At 40.2% G+C, this 17,328-nt stretch overlaps 1 protein-coding gene across 3 annotated transcripts in view; it reads right to left on the bottom strand.

Moving 5' to 3' along the window:
- dnah9 (dynein, axonemal, heavy chain 9) overlaps positions 1 to 17,328 on the bottom strand; it is a 117,576-nt gene that overhangs the window by 61,606 nt on the left and 38,642 nt on the right. For all 3 annotated transcript variants that reach the window (XM_026315463.1, XM_026315462.1, XM_026315464.1), the window contains 13 exons: positions 16,488 to 16,645; positions 14,615 to 14,753; positions 13,251 to 13,538; positions 11,024 to 11,234; positions 10,811 to 10,938; positions 10,395 to 10,503; positions 9,366 to 9,513; positions 8,667 to 8,841; positions 7,672 to 7,845; positions 7,100 to 7,307; positions 5,699 to 5,864; positions 4,932 to 5,034; positions 2,756 to 2,995 (listed from right to left, as the gene is read on the bottom strand). In XM_026315463.1, coding sequence (XP_026171248.1) covers positions 2,756 to 2,995; positions 4,932 to 5,034; positions 5,699 to 5,864; positions 7,100 to 7,307; positions 7,672 to 7,845; positions 8,667 to 8,841; positions 9,366 to 9,513; positions 10,395 to 10,503; positions 10,811 to 10,938; positions 11,024 to 11,234; positions 13,251 to 13,538; positions 14,615 to 14,753; positions 16,488 to 16,645 — 2,247 coding nt within the window. The remainder of the gene's footprint in view (positions 1 to 2,755; positions 2,996 to 4,931; positions 5,035 to 5,698; positions 5,865 to 7,099; positions 7,308 to 7,671; positions 7,846 to 8,666; positions 8,842 to 9,365; positions 9,514 to 10,394; positions 10,504 to 10,810; positions 10,939 to 11,023; positions 11,235 to 13,250; positions 13,539 to 14,614; positions 14,754 to 16,487; positions 16,646 to 17,328) is intronic.

The following is a 17,328-nucleotide window of genomic DNA, read 5'->3' as shown; positions in this document are numbered from 1 at the left end:
TGTATCTGTCTGTCGGGCTGTCTGCAGCGGGTATGCTCTCCTTGTAGCCTGACAGCTGCTCTGAGCTCCAAACAATGCTTCCCCCTGCTAACAAATGTACCCAACTGACTATCCATGGAACATCATACAGACATGTGCAGTCAGTACAGTTCATTTCAGAGTCTCTCTGCTTCATGAGTCTTGTACTCGCTCTTTTTCCCTTGTCTCAGTCCTTTCTCTTTCACTCCGTCCATCTTCCCATCATCTCCTCCCTTGCCTCATGAGCTTCAAGGAGCTCATTTAGGCTGATGTGGGGTAGACAGGCCCCCGTATATGCCCGCTGGACATGGCAGAGAATGAACACTTTGCAAACAACTGTTTGTCTTGCCCTGTTGGTGGTGGTATTCGGCTGCTGTATTGTACTGTACATTAGTAATGTAAGTAAGTGGTAAGTGACAAAGTGGAAAAAGTGGAAAAAGAAATAGAAAAATGCAAGAAAGACAATTTGCTGGCATTAACTCCTACTTAATATGCAACAAAAACACCCTTACCTCAAAATTCTGTCATCAAATAGCCTTAACAATACTCTTATAAAGATGCAACCTTGAATGTTGTCTGGACCTGCTTCTTTTGTCACATCTAAAAACACCTTTACAAAGAGTGCTGCCAGCTCACACTGAGTCTCTAAGCTCATCTTTCTGGCTCATTAAAGTTGATCATAATGAGACGGTTGCCTTTGGCTACATCTCCTGGTTCCAAAGTTTTATAAAACAAAGTGAATCACAAACAGTATCCCAATTATTTCAGCTGAGGCAAACATCTGAAACGTCAACCCAGAAAGCAGTGACAACCATTTAGGTCTCAAGCTCAAAATGAGAAGATGTGTTTGTACTGTCACGCCAAATACTTTCTCACTTCTGAAGATGCAAAAGCACAGACATACGTTGGGGGAATTCCAGCAAGGAGGCAAAGCTGTGAGCTACAAGGCTGCTCACCTCCTCCCGCCTGTCCTAGAGTGTTAGAACCAGGGCTTATATTAGTTGGGCAGAAAAACTTCAAACACGCACTAGGACTCAGTTCCTGGCTTTCTCACAATGGGTGGAAAGTAACAGCAAGAAAGTTCTAACACCTCTTCCTTTCTGTGTTTACTGGACACCCAGTCACACTGAGCAGATCCTTCAAATAAAAAAATATAAAAAATCAAAGACTTTGACAAAACAGGCAGAGTGACCTCTTCAGACACTGGCTTCAAAGGGTGAGGATGCAACTAAACGCCCCACTGCTTGAAGGCAGTGTTATGTGTGAACAATGTTCTGAAAGGTAAGTCTTAGGGTCATCGGGACTTGTGCTATGGGATGGGAATTATGCTTTATCTCAAAGTGCAGACAGCACTCACTTTGGCTAGAATCCAGTATGGGAGCTTTACACAATTCTCTAGTCCGAATCTCATCTCTGCTTGAAGCTAATAGTGCATTTGCACATAACATTTCAAAAAGGCTTGTCCGCAACAAGACAGATTCAAAAAGCACCCATATATACAACAGAGGAAAGTTGAGGAGCACTTAACTTTATGCAAAGATGCTGTGATGAAGTGCAAGTGATAGCCACGAGAGAGCCATTCACAGTCTTGATCCCAGCAGAAATAGAACGGCGTAGTAGTTCACGCCACCACACAAAAGAAATTTAAACAAAGTGAAGTGAAAATGTTTAGTTGTAGTCTTTAATGAGTAACCAGGACATTAAAGAGAGATGTGTGGAAACAACTGCCCAGTTGGAGCAGAGTATGTCAATTATAGGTCCAACACAGAACAGCCCTGAAGGCCAGATATGGCCAGCTGCTTTGTAGCCATATGTGTCAATGCATCGTGAGACTCCAGCTTATAATTAGCCACCATTGATGATGTTGCAGCAGAAGAATGTGTGAAACAAAAAAGGTGGTATTTATTGTTGCACTGCTGCAGTGATTTTGATTGTGTTTTTTAACTGTCCAACAAGTCCAACAACAATATGCAACACACTGCAAAGCTTACATCAGTGGAGCGCTCTTTGGACTTTTCCATCATCTGGTCAAAATGTTATCCAGTCCGTTGGTTAATGACCAACACATATTGTCTCTAAGTAGTGCCTGTGAACCTAATCTTTTTACATGACAGACAGTGTTAATTTGAACTGAGTGGAGCTTCATAGAGGTGTATATAAACACCTACAGTATGTATTTCTCCACATAGTATATTAAGAACTAAGAGCTGCCTTTGTAAACCCCTAGATGGAATCATGAAAAATGAAGATCCTATAGTTCAATGGCTTAGAGCATTAATTATACAACGAAGTGTGTTAAATGAGAGAGCCTGCCCTCCATGAAACCGTAGAGGATTCTGACAGAAATATTGCCCCAAAAGATTGTGCCTTGACAGCCTTCACGCTATATTCATTTTATTCATTTAAATATATTAAATCATCACTAATATCCATGGAGGTACAAATCCATTCTATTTTCTCTTACACTTATTTCAGACTTATTTCTAGGTTTCACACCCAGCTTTTAAATCAATAATCATTTAGATGAGAAATTAGTGACAGAAGCCTGGCTCTGGGAAGCACAGCCATAAAAGCAGAGAGAACCAGGGGGAAATACCTAACTCCCTATTTGAGTGGAGGGAGTGAAGTGAAGAACCACACAGGTAAGTTTTGTGATTTCAGTAGCAAAATATTACCCTGAGGTCACTCTTCTTCTAAACAGAATGTGTTTCTACTATATTTTCTGTTTCTGTGTCACCTGAAAGATATTGGAGAGGTCTCTCAGGTTGAAGATGTAGTGAAACTTGACTGCAGTGGGGAGGAAGGTGGAGGAGACACGCTGGTGCAGGGCCAGGGCTAACTGGACCACAGTGGGGCAGTTCTTCTGCAGGGCGGTACTGAAGCCCTCTCCTCTCAGGTGCTGAGACAGGATGGAAGTGTAAATGGTGCTCAGAGCCTCAACTCCAGGAAACGACAGGGCAAAGACAGAGAAGTGTCGCTGTGGAGGGAGAGGAGTGTAAACCAAGTACCAGCAAACATGTTTCTCACAAATGACATAGAAACCCTCTTGGCTAAAATCAAAGGTCACCTGGTAGGTGTTCCAGTGAGTCAGTTGCATGTGCTTAAGATTAAATTGAGATATGACCATCTTTAAGTTTAATCTCTGACCGTCCTTTTGAAAAATGGTATAGTTAAAGTTGGATCAGTATGTTTATGCCAGTGTAAGTCTGATCCTGTCTTTCAGCTTTAACATTTCATTGAAATCCCATTTTCTGATTATTCTCCACTGTCTGCAGAACGCATGATGTCTACATCTCACTCATCTGTCATATCAGCTGGCATTTTATTTAACACTACACATACGATAAACATTTGATAAGCATTCTTTTGGAAAATAATGACAGTGAAATTGTCATGATTCTCCATGCTCCACCTATTGTTTCCCTGTCATGTTAATGGCAGCCCACGCCTTTGTTCACGTTTCCTGTCACCCACTCTGCATTTAAGTCAACAAACAGCGTTCACTCATGCCAGACTCTGGAGAATGGTCTAGTGTGACTCACCTGCGTTCCAGTCCTCTCAGTGACGTACTGAATGTGACTTTTGGCAGCAACAATAAAACTTGTCAGTGCTCTCCAGGGAACGAACTATGTAATGGAGGCACTGTTTGTAAATGAACTACAATATAGTGTATGATATTTCTGTACATGTACATCTACACCCATATGGTGCTGACAAGTCAAACTGGCGAATAATATTAACCATGCCAAAACATTTTTGGCTTTCAGCGGCTTTCCCATCTTATGAGCAGTAGCTCATTTTGACTCAATCCCACAAACAACCTGTTGCACCAAGTATTCACAAAATTAATACACAACCATTAATCAGACACTATTCCCCATGAAAAACACTATTTGCTCTCACAGTGACCTAAGATTACTGAAATAGTTTGTAAATACTAAACTACTCAGATTGAACTGCAACAAGGCAAGGGGGAAAGAGATAGCCACCTTAAAGGTCTTAAAGTCATTGAGATTAGTTATAAAAAAGTACAATATAAATTAATGCCAGCTTTGTCCTTTAAAATGTGTTTTAATTACCTAAACCAGACCTTAATTAGAGACAGGACTGGCAGATTATGAGTTGTTTTTGGAACATCCATATGTACCCCACAAGAATTGTGTGGAGTTGGTCACCAAAGTGTAGACCATAATATCATTTTGTCATCATTTCTTTGTTCATATTTTTGGATGTCACACAATGCTCCAGCAACAGGCGTTCACATACCACAGCAGGATGTATTTTTTAAGTATACTTGTGGGGATACTCAGGCTTGTCTATAGGATGTTTTACTTATGATTATGAACTGGTAAATTGCTGATGTGGAAAAAATAGGTAATGTGATTAGCAAAAAAGTTCAGCAAAAGTTCAACAAATCTGTATGTAGAGGACACACGTCATTCTGAAGACCAGATAGTAAACAGAATGCTATCCTATTAAACAAATCTACAAACAAATGTACTAATAATTATGGCCTTTTGCTTCAACCAATAGGTTTTGATACATCAGTATGAAATATTCTACAAATAAATGAGAAAAATAATGTGCCACTGCCCTGAGGGAAACCAATGTGATTTCCTAAATGCAGAATTAAAATGTTTTTTTCTTTTAAATTGTGTTAGAATATAATCAACCTTGCACGAATGCCTTCACAGATTAATTAATGGAGAGAAAAACACACATGCAGACGAAAAATGTGGTGGTCCAAAGTTTTGCTAAAACCATTAGTAAATGAATTAATATAAAGTAGCATATAACGTTGTCTAACAAAAACAGTCGGAGTGAAATATGTGGTCACATGCAAAAGGAATTAATGCACATGTAACCTCAGAAGTGTGTTGCATAACCAATGGAACAAAATGTGCTGTGGGCACCTGCAGTCGTGGATTGATGGTGAAGCTGCCGGCTGTTGGATTCATGCAGGACACGTATTGAACATTGTGTATTTCCTTCAAAAGCAGCTTATTACGGTCATACCTGGGAGTACACACACACAGACATGCAGAAAAAATGATTATTTAAGAGCCTGCTCTCACTCACACGCCATCCTCACATTTTTGCTGATATGAACGCCTCAGCTCTTACTTAAGCTGGCGTGGCACAGTAGCATCCTCCTTCCTCTCAATTTCATACCTGAAATCCTCCCAAAATATCTAATGGGCTGAGCGTGTCTAAGCCAGTCAGCCTGTGTCTGACACAGAGGAACCATGTTCAGAATGGCCTCACTGTGTCAAAGAGATGAGCAACAAAATCCATTTGAGGGGAATCATACAGCCCTGCTCTCACATTTGACTTTTGACACTCATAAAAGTTGTAGCATACTGATACTGAGGTAGGGATCTGTCGGAATACTGACACGAAAGCTGATAATGTGAATTATTAGGGTATCAGACTTATCAGCTGCTTGCACTCCATTATCTCAATGATCCTCTTCTATGTTAATAAATAGAGACATTGTCTGAAACTGTTCATTTAGACAATTAATGTGAGGAGCCATTCCACCGCAGATGTGGTCTTTTCTGAAAATTACCTAGAAAGACTTAGTCTAGGCATAATGTTGCCCTTAGGACAGCACAAGCATCCACTCACATTTGCTCATACATACATGCTGCACAGCTGCATGTTAATCATAGAACCTTACCAGTGGTTATAGTCCATGTGTTGTCGTATAAGTGTGTGAGGTTGCACTGTGCCATATGCATCCACCTCAGGCATATTCATGTCATCTATGAAGTAGATTAATCTTCTGCTACCTGGAGGTCCATAATTGCGCCCTGCTTTCTTCTCTAGGGGCTTTTCCAACACAGCTGTGCATGAAGGAGCAGACAGCAGCCATGACAGAAAGAAAGAATGAGAATGTCAAATGTGTAATTTAATAAACACATTCTGTGTAGTAACTTCAAGAATTAGGAGTAAATGTGGAGAGAAGTACAGAAGCCTCTTGTGGGTTGGGACTCCCAAACAGGGTCACATCATAAATCCAAAGGGCTGTGGAAAATAAGAAAAACAAAGCCTGATACACACTTTTTCTTTATCTTTGCCTTTTGTGTTAGGAAACACTGTGTTCTATAGTTTTACCTTTTGAGGCGTCTGAATTTTATTTATGTCAAAACGAGGGAAAATGACCCATCTGTTGAACCGCTACTGTTGCATGTACAATGGACTCACTGGCGAAAAAGCCTCGGTGTTCCAATACAGAAAATAATGCACTTAGCCAAGTCCATTATCAAGCTCACTATCAATAATATTCTTGAGACTAAAATATGGCCAAGAAAACAGCAGAAAGGCTGAAAATCACCACTGATTTTTAAAAGCTTTCGTTTGGCCAATGTGCAGTCTGTTCAAGTTTATTTAAATACAGAAACACTCAGAAAGCTGTGCTGTTCACAGTATATTTTAGAATAACGCAGTTAGCCTTTTCTGCAGTGATCAAAAGGTGTACTCTCTTTTGTTGCATTCAGAATGAACACTGGTATCCATATTTTCAGTGCAGCCTATCTAACCTTCTTGTTATTAATTATACGTAAGATCAAATACAATTATTTTAAGATGATGTAATTTTGAACAAAGACGCTGCTCCCAGACAGACTCAATCTATAAGAGAATGAAGGGAAGTCACTGAGGAGGAAGTTGGTGAATGCAGAGCCATTCAAAGGAAGTGGCAATAGTGTGGGGAATGAGGAACAGGTGAGAAGGTAGATGTAGAGATTGGAGTGATTAGGACTGCTGGAAACACAAAAGGGCATCTGGTGGAAAGCTGAAGAAAAACATATCTGGAGAATATATGCACCTTATATGCATAGTATGCAGGGGAATTTGGGAGCGAGAATTTTGCTGAGGGTAGAGCCAAAAGCAGAGATCATGAGACCATTACTATTGTCACCATGGTGATATGTTGCTTAATATAAACAGTACAGTACTCAGCACTGTTTTTGAACCACAGCCACTGCAATAATGATAGATCATTTCAACAGACATCTGCCACACCAATATGTTGTGTGGCAGATGCTTAAAGCCTGATATACAAATGTGCAGCTCCTACCTTGGAGCATAGCAGATGTAGTATAATAGTTGAAGGGTACATTTTTTATCATGTATTTGTCTGCGTCCAATGATCCCAATTTGTCCCCAACCAGAACAGACTTCCCAGTCCCAGCATTCCCGACCAACATGACGGGCCGACGACGCTCCAGGAGGCGGTCCATGAAGTAACGAACGCGAATGGTCTCTGTTGTATGGACCAGACATGCCTGCACATGTGAAACACACACAGTTATACACATATGTAATATTTTCTTTAATACATATATGTGACACTTTTTGAAACCAAACTGAACTTAACCATTATAAGCTCTTGGATTTTAGAAATAACCAAACATATTTGTTTTACAATGACATAAAACAGAGAAAATCAGCAAATCAGCACATTTGACTCAGGAAAAGTAGGAAATGTTTAGCATTTTTGCTTTATAAGCTAGGTCTACTTTTCAAGGCTAATACAAGTAGTGATGTTCTACCAATATTTGCCAAAAAATTAATGTCATCATATTGTGAATTGTGACTCTTTATAATAATGATATTGATAGTTTGTCTATCTAAAAAAAGCTGCTGTACCTGAAGTGGTGCATCTGCATCCATCTCAAACTTGGGCACCATTTTGGACCAGGGTTCAAACTTCTTGCTCTCGGGGTCGATGTAGTAATCAAACACAGTACCCTGGGATGGGAACTTGATGGTTTTGAACTCAGCCACCCACCACTTGCTGAACTCCACTCTGTAGTCGACCAGCTGCACTCACACAGAGCACACATGCAGAGACACAGAGGGTAGGCAAGCAGTCAATACTCTAAAATGACTTCCTCTCTGCTTTATCTACTCCATACTGTAGCTATGGATCTGTGCATTTGATTTACACTGGGGTGAATACAAACTAGAGGACAAAGTAATGGCACCAGCACAGAGATACAGCAGCAGCAGTCGAAGGGTAGAAAATGAGTGATGGCAGGCCTATCCATCCATCTGTCTGACAGTGAAGTAGCCTCATCACCTGCTGGCTGCTAGCTCCTCGTCTTCCTCTCTGCCTCTCTACCCCTTGGTACCTGTCTCTTCTATTCACTACCAGCTATCCAGTCAATAAAACCACTTAGCATTTAAATGCATCTGTGATGGGAAAATAAAGTGGAGTACATTTGTACCAAGGGGAGAGCAGTTTTATCCCATAACTTAGATGGACACGCTTACTGTACGGCACTAACTGCATTGCTTAGCAACTGCTTGCCACGACTCTCCAGCTGATTTAAATTCAGCCAGTCTATGTGTTGTTGAGTGGGAATAGAGTCCACTTCATTTTCAGATGGAGATCTCTCCCTTTCCAAACCTGCCATTTCTTCAACTGAAAATAACTTTGAAATTACTTTTCATAAATAGAGACACATTGTTGCATAAGAGCCACCAGAGCTTGAATAATACTACAGAAAAAAAACTCTTTCAGAAAGGAGTTACGAGGAGAGAGGGAAAGTCATTCAGCCGTTTCAGTAATGTCCCATTCTTTTCCATCTTTATGCAACCACTTAGTAAGCGCCTCACACACCCAGAGGCCCATGCAGTACCTGGTCCTGGAACATGGCTCCCCCGAAGGCCCACACAGCAGCAAAGACAAAATAGAGCTCATAAAGTTCCTTGGCACAGTCTGGTGGGGTGTTTTCTGGAGTCAGCAGACACTCTAGCAAGTAGCACAGCATCTGGACTATACTCTGCTCGGGAATAGGGATGATCTTCTTAAACCTGAACAAAGAAAGACACATTACATCCAGTCAATTTGAATGTTACAACTGATTATCTCTTTTGGTAAGAAAAGAGCTAGTTAAGTACTGTTTCTATCTTTTGTTGAAATGTGTTATACATTTTTCATTTAAAAAACAGACAGCTTCTTTTGACAGAACAAAATTCAATTGTTTCATTGACGACAAATTTCTAAGCTCTGCTACAGTTGTGCATTCTTCTGATTTTTGGCCTCACACTGAGAACAAAATATTCCTCTTCTGCCTCCCTCCTCTGCTTCCTGTTTTATTGCCTTCTACAGTAACAGTGGTGACGGAGGTGTTGGAGGAGGCGAGTGGCCCTGTACAATAGCATACAGGACAGCATCCAGTTCTTCTGAGTCGGTCCCTGTTTGCTCCGGTCCAACCCACCCAGTTTAGCACATTCCCTCCCCATGTTGTGTCGCATTCCAACATCTTCTGTCAACTGGACTTAACTGTAAGCCAGACATTTTAGAGTGATAAAGAGCTACTGGCAATCTGCTTCACCTTGACCTGACAGCATCCAGGCAAGAGGGGAGGTACTTGTCAAACAGTATGGTGAGATTGGCCTTCTCTGATTGGACCTCTCTCCTGTCGATCCAGCTGGACACAGGTGGGTTCCAGCCAAGGTCTGCTTGGTTTATGTACAGGATACCTAGATAGAAAAACAGCTATGTTGGGACACAGACACACAGGCCTCCCAGCCTCCATTCACCTCTATGTTCTTATCAAGTACAATGCTCCCAGCAGTCTAGTGATGATTTGCCCAGATTATGTCCACTGAAAACCAAATCAAAGAAATTAAGTATAATGCATACACTGGAATAATAGTTCCTATGTATATATACATTTCCTTTCGGCATACTCCCATTCAGGGTCGCCATGGCATTCTCAATTTGGCACAAGTTTTACACCGGATGCCATTCCTGACAGAACCACAGTGTCTGAGGATAGCAGCCCCTGGTCTTTCAAGTTGGTATCCCATGCAAGTACTAACCAGGCACAGCCCTGCTTAGCTTCCAAGAGCAGATGCTATTGAGCACTCACTCTCTGATGCAGCCACTGTACATTTAAAGTATCATAAAGCATATTCTAAAATGACAGAAATATGTTAGCATGAAAAACCTTTTCATTCAGGTCTTTGGGGAGGTCATGGAGGTTAGTTTTTCCATAAGATATACAGTAAAACCATTACAAATGGCATTACAAATGCATTTTTACCTAGTCTCTAACAAATGTTAGTGGAGTGTGTGCTCCAGATGAAAGCTTTCACATTATGTGCAGCCATTTCATCCATTATATCTAAACTACACTGACTACTGCAGCCTCAAGGTGTTGAAACTAGACTTTGGAACCCTGGGATTCTCTGACAGTTGCACACTGTTGTCACACGCTGTCATTGGTAACCTAGAGAAGCTGCAAACGCTGTCAAGAAATAAATCCAATACTAATGCAATATTTTCTTTATGTCAAAACTGTCCAAGTAAAAGGATGAGAAAAAAGAAGAAAAGGAAAGGAATGAAAAGCAAGCACTACCTGCTCTGGATACAGTAGCAGGGGTAGCAGTGCGAAGATGGCTGATCTCAAACACAAGCCTCATGGTGGGGTTCAGAGGGATCCGCTCATTACTGGCCAGAGTCAGCACCTAACAGAAGGAGAGAGCATATTTACACACATTGTATGCACATATCCCTGCAAAAGAATGTGTTGTTTTGTGCCTTCAATTATGTCACCTGCTATCCTCAGATTACTGAACTAATATTAGCATGTCATTAATTCTCTCTTTTACAGAGTATGAACAGCTTACTGGCCTCTTAAATCTCTCATGACTCAACCACATTCTCCTATTCATATTCTGTCTGTGAATTTAGTGAGCAGACACTGAAATGTGATTAGGATACTGAATAAAAGACTCAGAATGCACTTAAGACACACACATAATTCGCTCACACCTTGTTATCATCCATGACTGTGTTGAGTGACTCAATCCACATTGGGTCAATGTCTCCATCCAGAACAATCCACTTAGGCCCATTGTGACTGATGTTCGCCAGTTCACGCATAATACTAGAGAAAAGGCCTGTAGGATGTTCACATTTTGGTTACTTAGGTCAGGCATCGATGAATGAAATACTGTTTCTGTAAGACTCCATCTTTCCACTTACCATCTTTCCACTCTCTGGTTGCCGGGTTGATGATCCCAAAAAGCTCATCGTTGGTCACAGCCTTCGGGTTAAGGTCTGCCCACACAGGTCTGCGCTTCATGTTCTGATAGGTCCTTTGCAGTGACCTCATCACCTGACTCTTCCCAGTGCCTGCATTCCCCATCACAAACACAGAGTGACGCACCGCCAGCAGCTCCTCCAGCTGCACCACCTAACACACAGCCAATAAAAGTCATAAATTATCCTTTATTTAGATCATGCAGAAATCACTGATGATGTGGTGCACAAAGAAACACTGCACTTTTACAGGATAGTGTAGCATTTCAAGGGCCGCACCACCACAGTGCTCAGTCTACTGTATCTCACCCTTAATGTTGTGGTTTATAGTGCATAAGATGTGATGCAGAATGACAGCATGGTGTGCTGAACAAAAAACTGTCATTTTAGTTATGTAGTAAAAACAAAGTAATTTCAGATCATTTTATTTAAGTCAAGGAGTTTTTTTTTCAAATATGCGATTTTCCAAAATGTTCACTTCGCCATGGCTGTCAGTTTTTGCTTTGGTCTGAATGACTAAGGAGTTAATTACATTACTCACTCTGCTATGAAAAGCAGCAGGCTGAAATTGCATATGATAATGGCTAACAGTTAGTTAGTTATTGCCTAAGTTGGAGCTATTTAATGGTTATAATGCCTGTTGTTGCTTATATTTTACATGATAGTTTTTAATTTATATAATATTTAATTTAATTTATATAATAATATTTAATAAGGACACAATCTTTCTAAAGTGAATAATCTCACTGATATGTCACTGGCATTATTTTCATTTGTGCATTCCAGCAACATTTTTTTAAGTCAAAGCCTGCATTACAAGCTGTAAGCATGTAAGTAGAATCAGAAGAATATAGTTTACTTAAACACACTAGTTGTAGAGTTGTATTATGGGACGTAGGATGCACTGTTTTCGAGACTGATCCTTGCTAGGAAAAGAGTCAAAATACCTTAATCTTATCTACTTCAATTTTGATCTGTCTTCAAATTCAAATTGCTTTTTCAACACAACCAGAATAGGCTTTTATTTATTTTTTATATTATTTTATTAAAAGTTGTCACGAGTAAGTAATTTAAATATGTGACTACAGTGCCTTAACCTTTGAGAACTGCCTGTTTTGTTTATACTTGGACACAGCATCTGAGGAAATTAACTTTGACTTCTGGTGTAACATTTTCTGTTAATTCACACATGTGAGATGAAACCACAGAGCGAGTAACAGAAAAAAAGAAGGTGTAGAGATTTCCTCCACACTAACACTCAAACACTGAAATGGTGAGCTCAATCAATGGCATTGACTGGGCTCCTTGCGGCTCTTGCTCCCCATCCATTCAGCCAGAGCACAAGCGGCATTACATTCACAAAGGCCCCAGCTGATTACTGCTTTGATGTGGGGAGGACTAATGCTAGCACAGGCTAACGCTAAAGGTATGAGATCCCTCCCACCTCGGCTGCTCCCCCCTTCGTTGTTTAAAATCAAAAGGTTGGCTGCACAAACAAAGACAGTAAAAGTTCAGGCTCTGGGGGTTGATGGTTGTTATTGACCGCTCCGTCATTCTTCCTTCCTCTCTCCCTCGGTTTCTCCTCCACTTTGTTTATTTCTGTCTCTCACAATGTCAGGGTTAAGTGGAATGGTGCAGTGCCAGCCTCCATTGATGGAGTGTTATGTGGTTCCTGTATCTATTTGACCTGAGGCAGATTGCACTTATTTCCTATGGTCCTGCGTTCATCTGTCTCTGACATATAATGCCTCCTGTTATGTGTGTATGTGTGTGTGTGTGATATAATGACTAGAATTAGGTCAGGAGCTTGGCACCTTAACACTCATCATTGGCTTTCTACAATATTTGCTGGATTCATCCAGATCCTGCACACTTGCTTGACACTAATGTCTATTCCCAGCAGAACATTATGGCGTGAGGTAAATAGCTTTCAGAAAGAACTAAGATAAATCTAAATGAAAGTGCTTCAACTGTAATATCTGTCTAAACTACTAGACATGAAATCCCCATTTGGGAACTTTGCCTGTACTTGTCAGACAACCTGTGATTGTGTTTGCTTCATCCTTGGCTTCGCAACACTTGTGAGACTTACTTTTTTGTGGTAATCATAACACAGTCTGATAAACTCCACCAGACAAGCATTAAAACTGTCAGAAGGAATCACATTTACCTTGAGTACAAAATTGTCCTCGGCTTGTAACTTCAAGTCAAGAATGGACTGCTTCACGTGCTTCTCAAAGTCCATGTCCCTCTTCCTGGGGACATCCAGGGCAGGAAACAGGTCTCCAATCAGCCCCATGAACACGGGCATGTCGTCAGTCACAATCTTGGGGATGTTGAAATCTCTCAGAGCTCGCATCAGTACCTGGTCCTCTGCTCTCCCAGGGTCGCCTCTCTTCAGTGAGCCTGCCACCACCAGAACTGACTTGATGGCTCGGAGGCCCCAGTCGTAATGGTCCTTTCATAAAGTGGTAAATATCAGTGGGCAGAGGAAAAACCACAGGCTCTTCACGAGACAATTCAGCAGTTTACCCAGTCTAACTGAACATCATCTGTAAAACTAAATATTACTACTCCAATGATATCCACATAACAACTTAGTACTGAAGGTTTAGTTTAAGCTTTACTATAATTCTATATCATCAGCATGGTATTTGTAACAGGGAGAAGACACTCATGAGCTGAGGGAGGGTCAAAATGTAATGACCCTGTCCTGTTGGGCCAAAACACAAAAACATTTGTCATCTTTGATAAAACAACTGTCTAACATTTCATTTTTTGTTGATGACCAAGGGATTCGACAAATCCCTTCAGCTCTAGAGCAGTGGTATCTAGATGTCTGACGAAATAATGAAATATGGTATAGTATAAATAAGTGAACTCAATAAATGGCAATGTGTCCTATGGGACACCCTCCTCCAGTTTGTATCCTGTCGTCATTAAGTAAATAAACTATTTTAGAAATGCCCTTTGCTACCATAATATAAACTTACACTATTGAAACTGCTCTCATATAGGACAAATCATGACCCTTATCCGATCAAACTGCACTGACCATTGATTTACACTTTTAGTCCTTGTGAATATAGCCAAGAGTAACAGTGTGTTCATTATTAAATGTTGGAAAACTTCAGTCAAACTCTTGAAAACTAAAGCTTCATAAAACAGCCACAAAAATCCAGTACTATGCAATGAATGAATATTTAGGAAATTCATCAAGCAATGGGGGGTTCATAAAATGGCTTGCTTAATAATGTCATGAGAGGTAAAACAGCACAGCACTGAAGAAGAATTAAAGGAAAATGTTGATGGAATGACATCCAAATCCCATACAGCTTCTTATTCATATGCACATACGCTTCACTTCACTCAGGACGGTAAAGACAGATCTTGTGTGGTTTCTCTGAGTTATCCATTTATCAAAAGACCCAAATATTAAAGAACGTTATTTCAGTTGTTAGGTTTTAAAGTGAAAATGGATTTGGTGCTTTCAAACCATATCAGATGAGTAACACAGAAGAAAACTGATCGTACCTGTTTGGACAACAGCTCTTTACACAGTGTGTACAGTGTGATAAACTTCCTAGCGAGGACTCTGGCATTAATAAAGCCCTCGGCTACAAGCATGATTTCACAGATCAGCTCAAAGTCTGGCACCACCATGGCACAGGGTCTATGGAAAAATAAAAAAAATAGAAGGTATGCATGAAAATTTGTTAAGGTTTTGCGTGTAGGCTGAGCGACGTACAAACAAACAGAACAGAACGACTGAGTCGTGTTTTTACTCTGATGAGAAAGTAAACTCTTCATCTCTGTCTGGAACATACAAAGCGCTTCTTCACCTGCGTAACGCGCCATCACCCAAACACACAGAAAAAGTGAGTAAGTTCTATGATGAAGTTTGACGTTTTATGTCATTTGTCGGGGGCGTGCAAATAATTACCTGGTTCACCTCAGATTATTTCCATATGAACTGTGCACTCAGTGCGAGGTGGTATCAGATTAGCTGTAATGAGGTGAGACAGGAGAAAACGTACTTCTCCTTACATTCATATGGATTAAATAAAAAGTGATGATTTGTTTTCGACTTGAATTGAATTGAGAGACAGAGAAGACAGACAGAGCACCCTGTCTGCTTTCTTTATTTAAAAAAACCACAGCGTTTTGTTGTTATTATGAGTGTATACAACTAAAACTAGACCCTTTACAGATTCGAATGATATATTTCTTTTATCTGTCTGATCAAAATTGATGGAGTAATTTAAGTTTGTTTCGGCGTTATCAGGAGAAGCTGTCTCAAAACGCACCGGCGCGTTCGTCGACCCCAGAGGGTTAAAGCATAAACTGCAGTTCGCTACAAAACTGGTGTTAGGGTTGATGATGCAATTATCTATCTTTTATATAAATCTCTAAGTCATTTAGAGACTTCAGGTAACATCGTTAGAATCACATTTTTCAATTTGTCTAGTGCATTCAACACTATCCAGCCTGTATTACTTAAGAATAAGTTAGAAAATGCTGGATTACACCTGAGTATGGCCAGTTGGTTAATGGACTACCTCTCAAATAGACCACAGTATGTAAAGATACATAACTGTGTGTCTCAAGTAGTTACGTATAGCACTGGTGTACAGGAACGGTTTTAGCTCTGAATATTTGAATAATAAGCTTGATAATACGATATAGGTTTATAAGAAGGGTCAGAGTTGCATTCATCTATTAAGGCGACTATCACTTGCTGTTTGTCAGGTACTTTTGAAGACCTTTTATGATTATATGGTATCATCTGTGATCTTGTATGCTGTTACGTGCTGAGGAGGGAGACTGTTGGAGAAGGAGAAGAGCAAACTCAATAAGCTGATAAAAAAGGTAGGCTCTGTGGTGGGTTGTGTGTTAGCCACTACTGATGTGATAGCACAGGACAGAATGATTGATAAATTGGTCAGTATAATGAATCAAGATTGGCATCATCTTCATGAAACAGTTCAAGTCTGTGTGAGTTCTTTTAGCTCAAGATTAATTCAACCCTGGTATTATAAGGAACGATATAAAAAGTCACTTTTACCGACAGCCATTAGATTGTATAATCAATGTCATATTATATGACTGATGTAGAATTTAAATTGTATTTGGTATAACATGGTGCAGTGCATACTTTGATGCTTGAAACAAGGGGGGCTGTATGAAATACAGTATTGTGCAGTGTTTTTATTCATCATTTATTACTCACTTTTTTATCTATATAATGTATGGTGAGTTTTACTGTAACACGTGAATTTCCCTTTGGGATTAATAAAGTCAATCATCATCATCATCATCAAAAGCACATATGGCAGAGGGGGCGGAGACATGTCTGTAGTAAGTGATGTGTGCAAGCTTGATAATAGCTGATGGTCATTTCACTGACCTGAACAGAGCCTTGAGGTTCTCAGGAAGCTCAGTTCTGCCAGCATAGCCTGGATTCATAGTGATAAAGATGCCAACAGTGGGGCAAAGATTCACTTCCTCTCCCATGAAGTTAAACCTCTGCTTCTTATCACGAATGGCATCCTGGATACTTTTGACCTGTGCATACACAGAACAAAAACACAATACACAGCAGAATGGTTTGTCACCATTTCTTAAACCAGTGTCAGCATCCTAGCATGCTAATGCTAAGCATGTACACCATAATGTTTACAATGTCTGCAATTTTAGTTTAACATGTTAACATGCTAACATTTGCTAATTATCTCTAACCACAAAGTAGAACTGAAGCTGGTAGGAATCTGTTTTCATAAACCAAAGTACTGCAAAAATTACTTAGCAACAATACCAGGGGAAGTTAAACAAATACTAATTTTAGTCCATGCAGTCTTCTTACTTGTCAAAACAATGCAACTGAACCACCGACAGCTCCATCAGGTATCTGGGTATGTAATGCTAACAGCAACTAAAGTTGCCTTGGGCAGCTGGTCTCAAGCAGAGGTGAGGAGAATGCTACAGAGAGCTGGCTTCATAGAGCTTTTTCACATATGCAATAATATTCCTCCGCAACTGTAAACAGAGTCTGATATGTAAAATCAACTGCTCTTTCCGCTACTGCATCCGGTAGTGGAAGTGGTGCAACTTTGCCATCCTGTAACAATGAATTTTGTATTGGTATTGCTATCTAAAAGTTGCTAACCATATCCAATCTTGTCAATTTACACTACCATTAGATACTTTCAACTAGTGAAACCCTTATATGGGATGTATGCTGATGGAGT

Source organism: Mastacembelus armatus, chromosome 19 (assembly GCF_900324485.2).
Source record: "Mastacembelus armatus chromosome 19, fMasArm1.2, whole genome shotgun sequence".
Lineage (NCBI taxonomy): Eukaryota > Metazoa > Chordata > Actinopteri > Synbranchiformes > Mastacembelidae > Mastacembelus > Mastacembelus armatus.
This window is presented reverse-complemented; position numbering and strand designations above follow the sequence as displayed.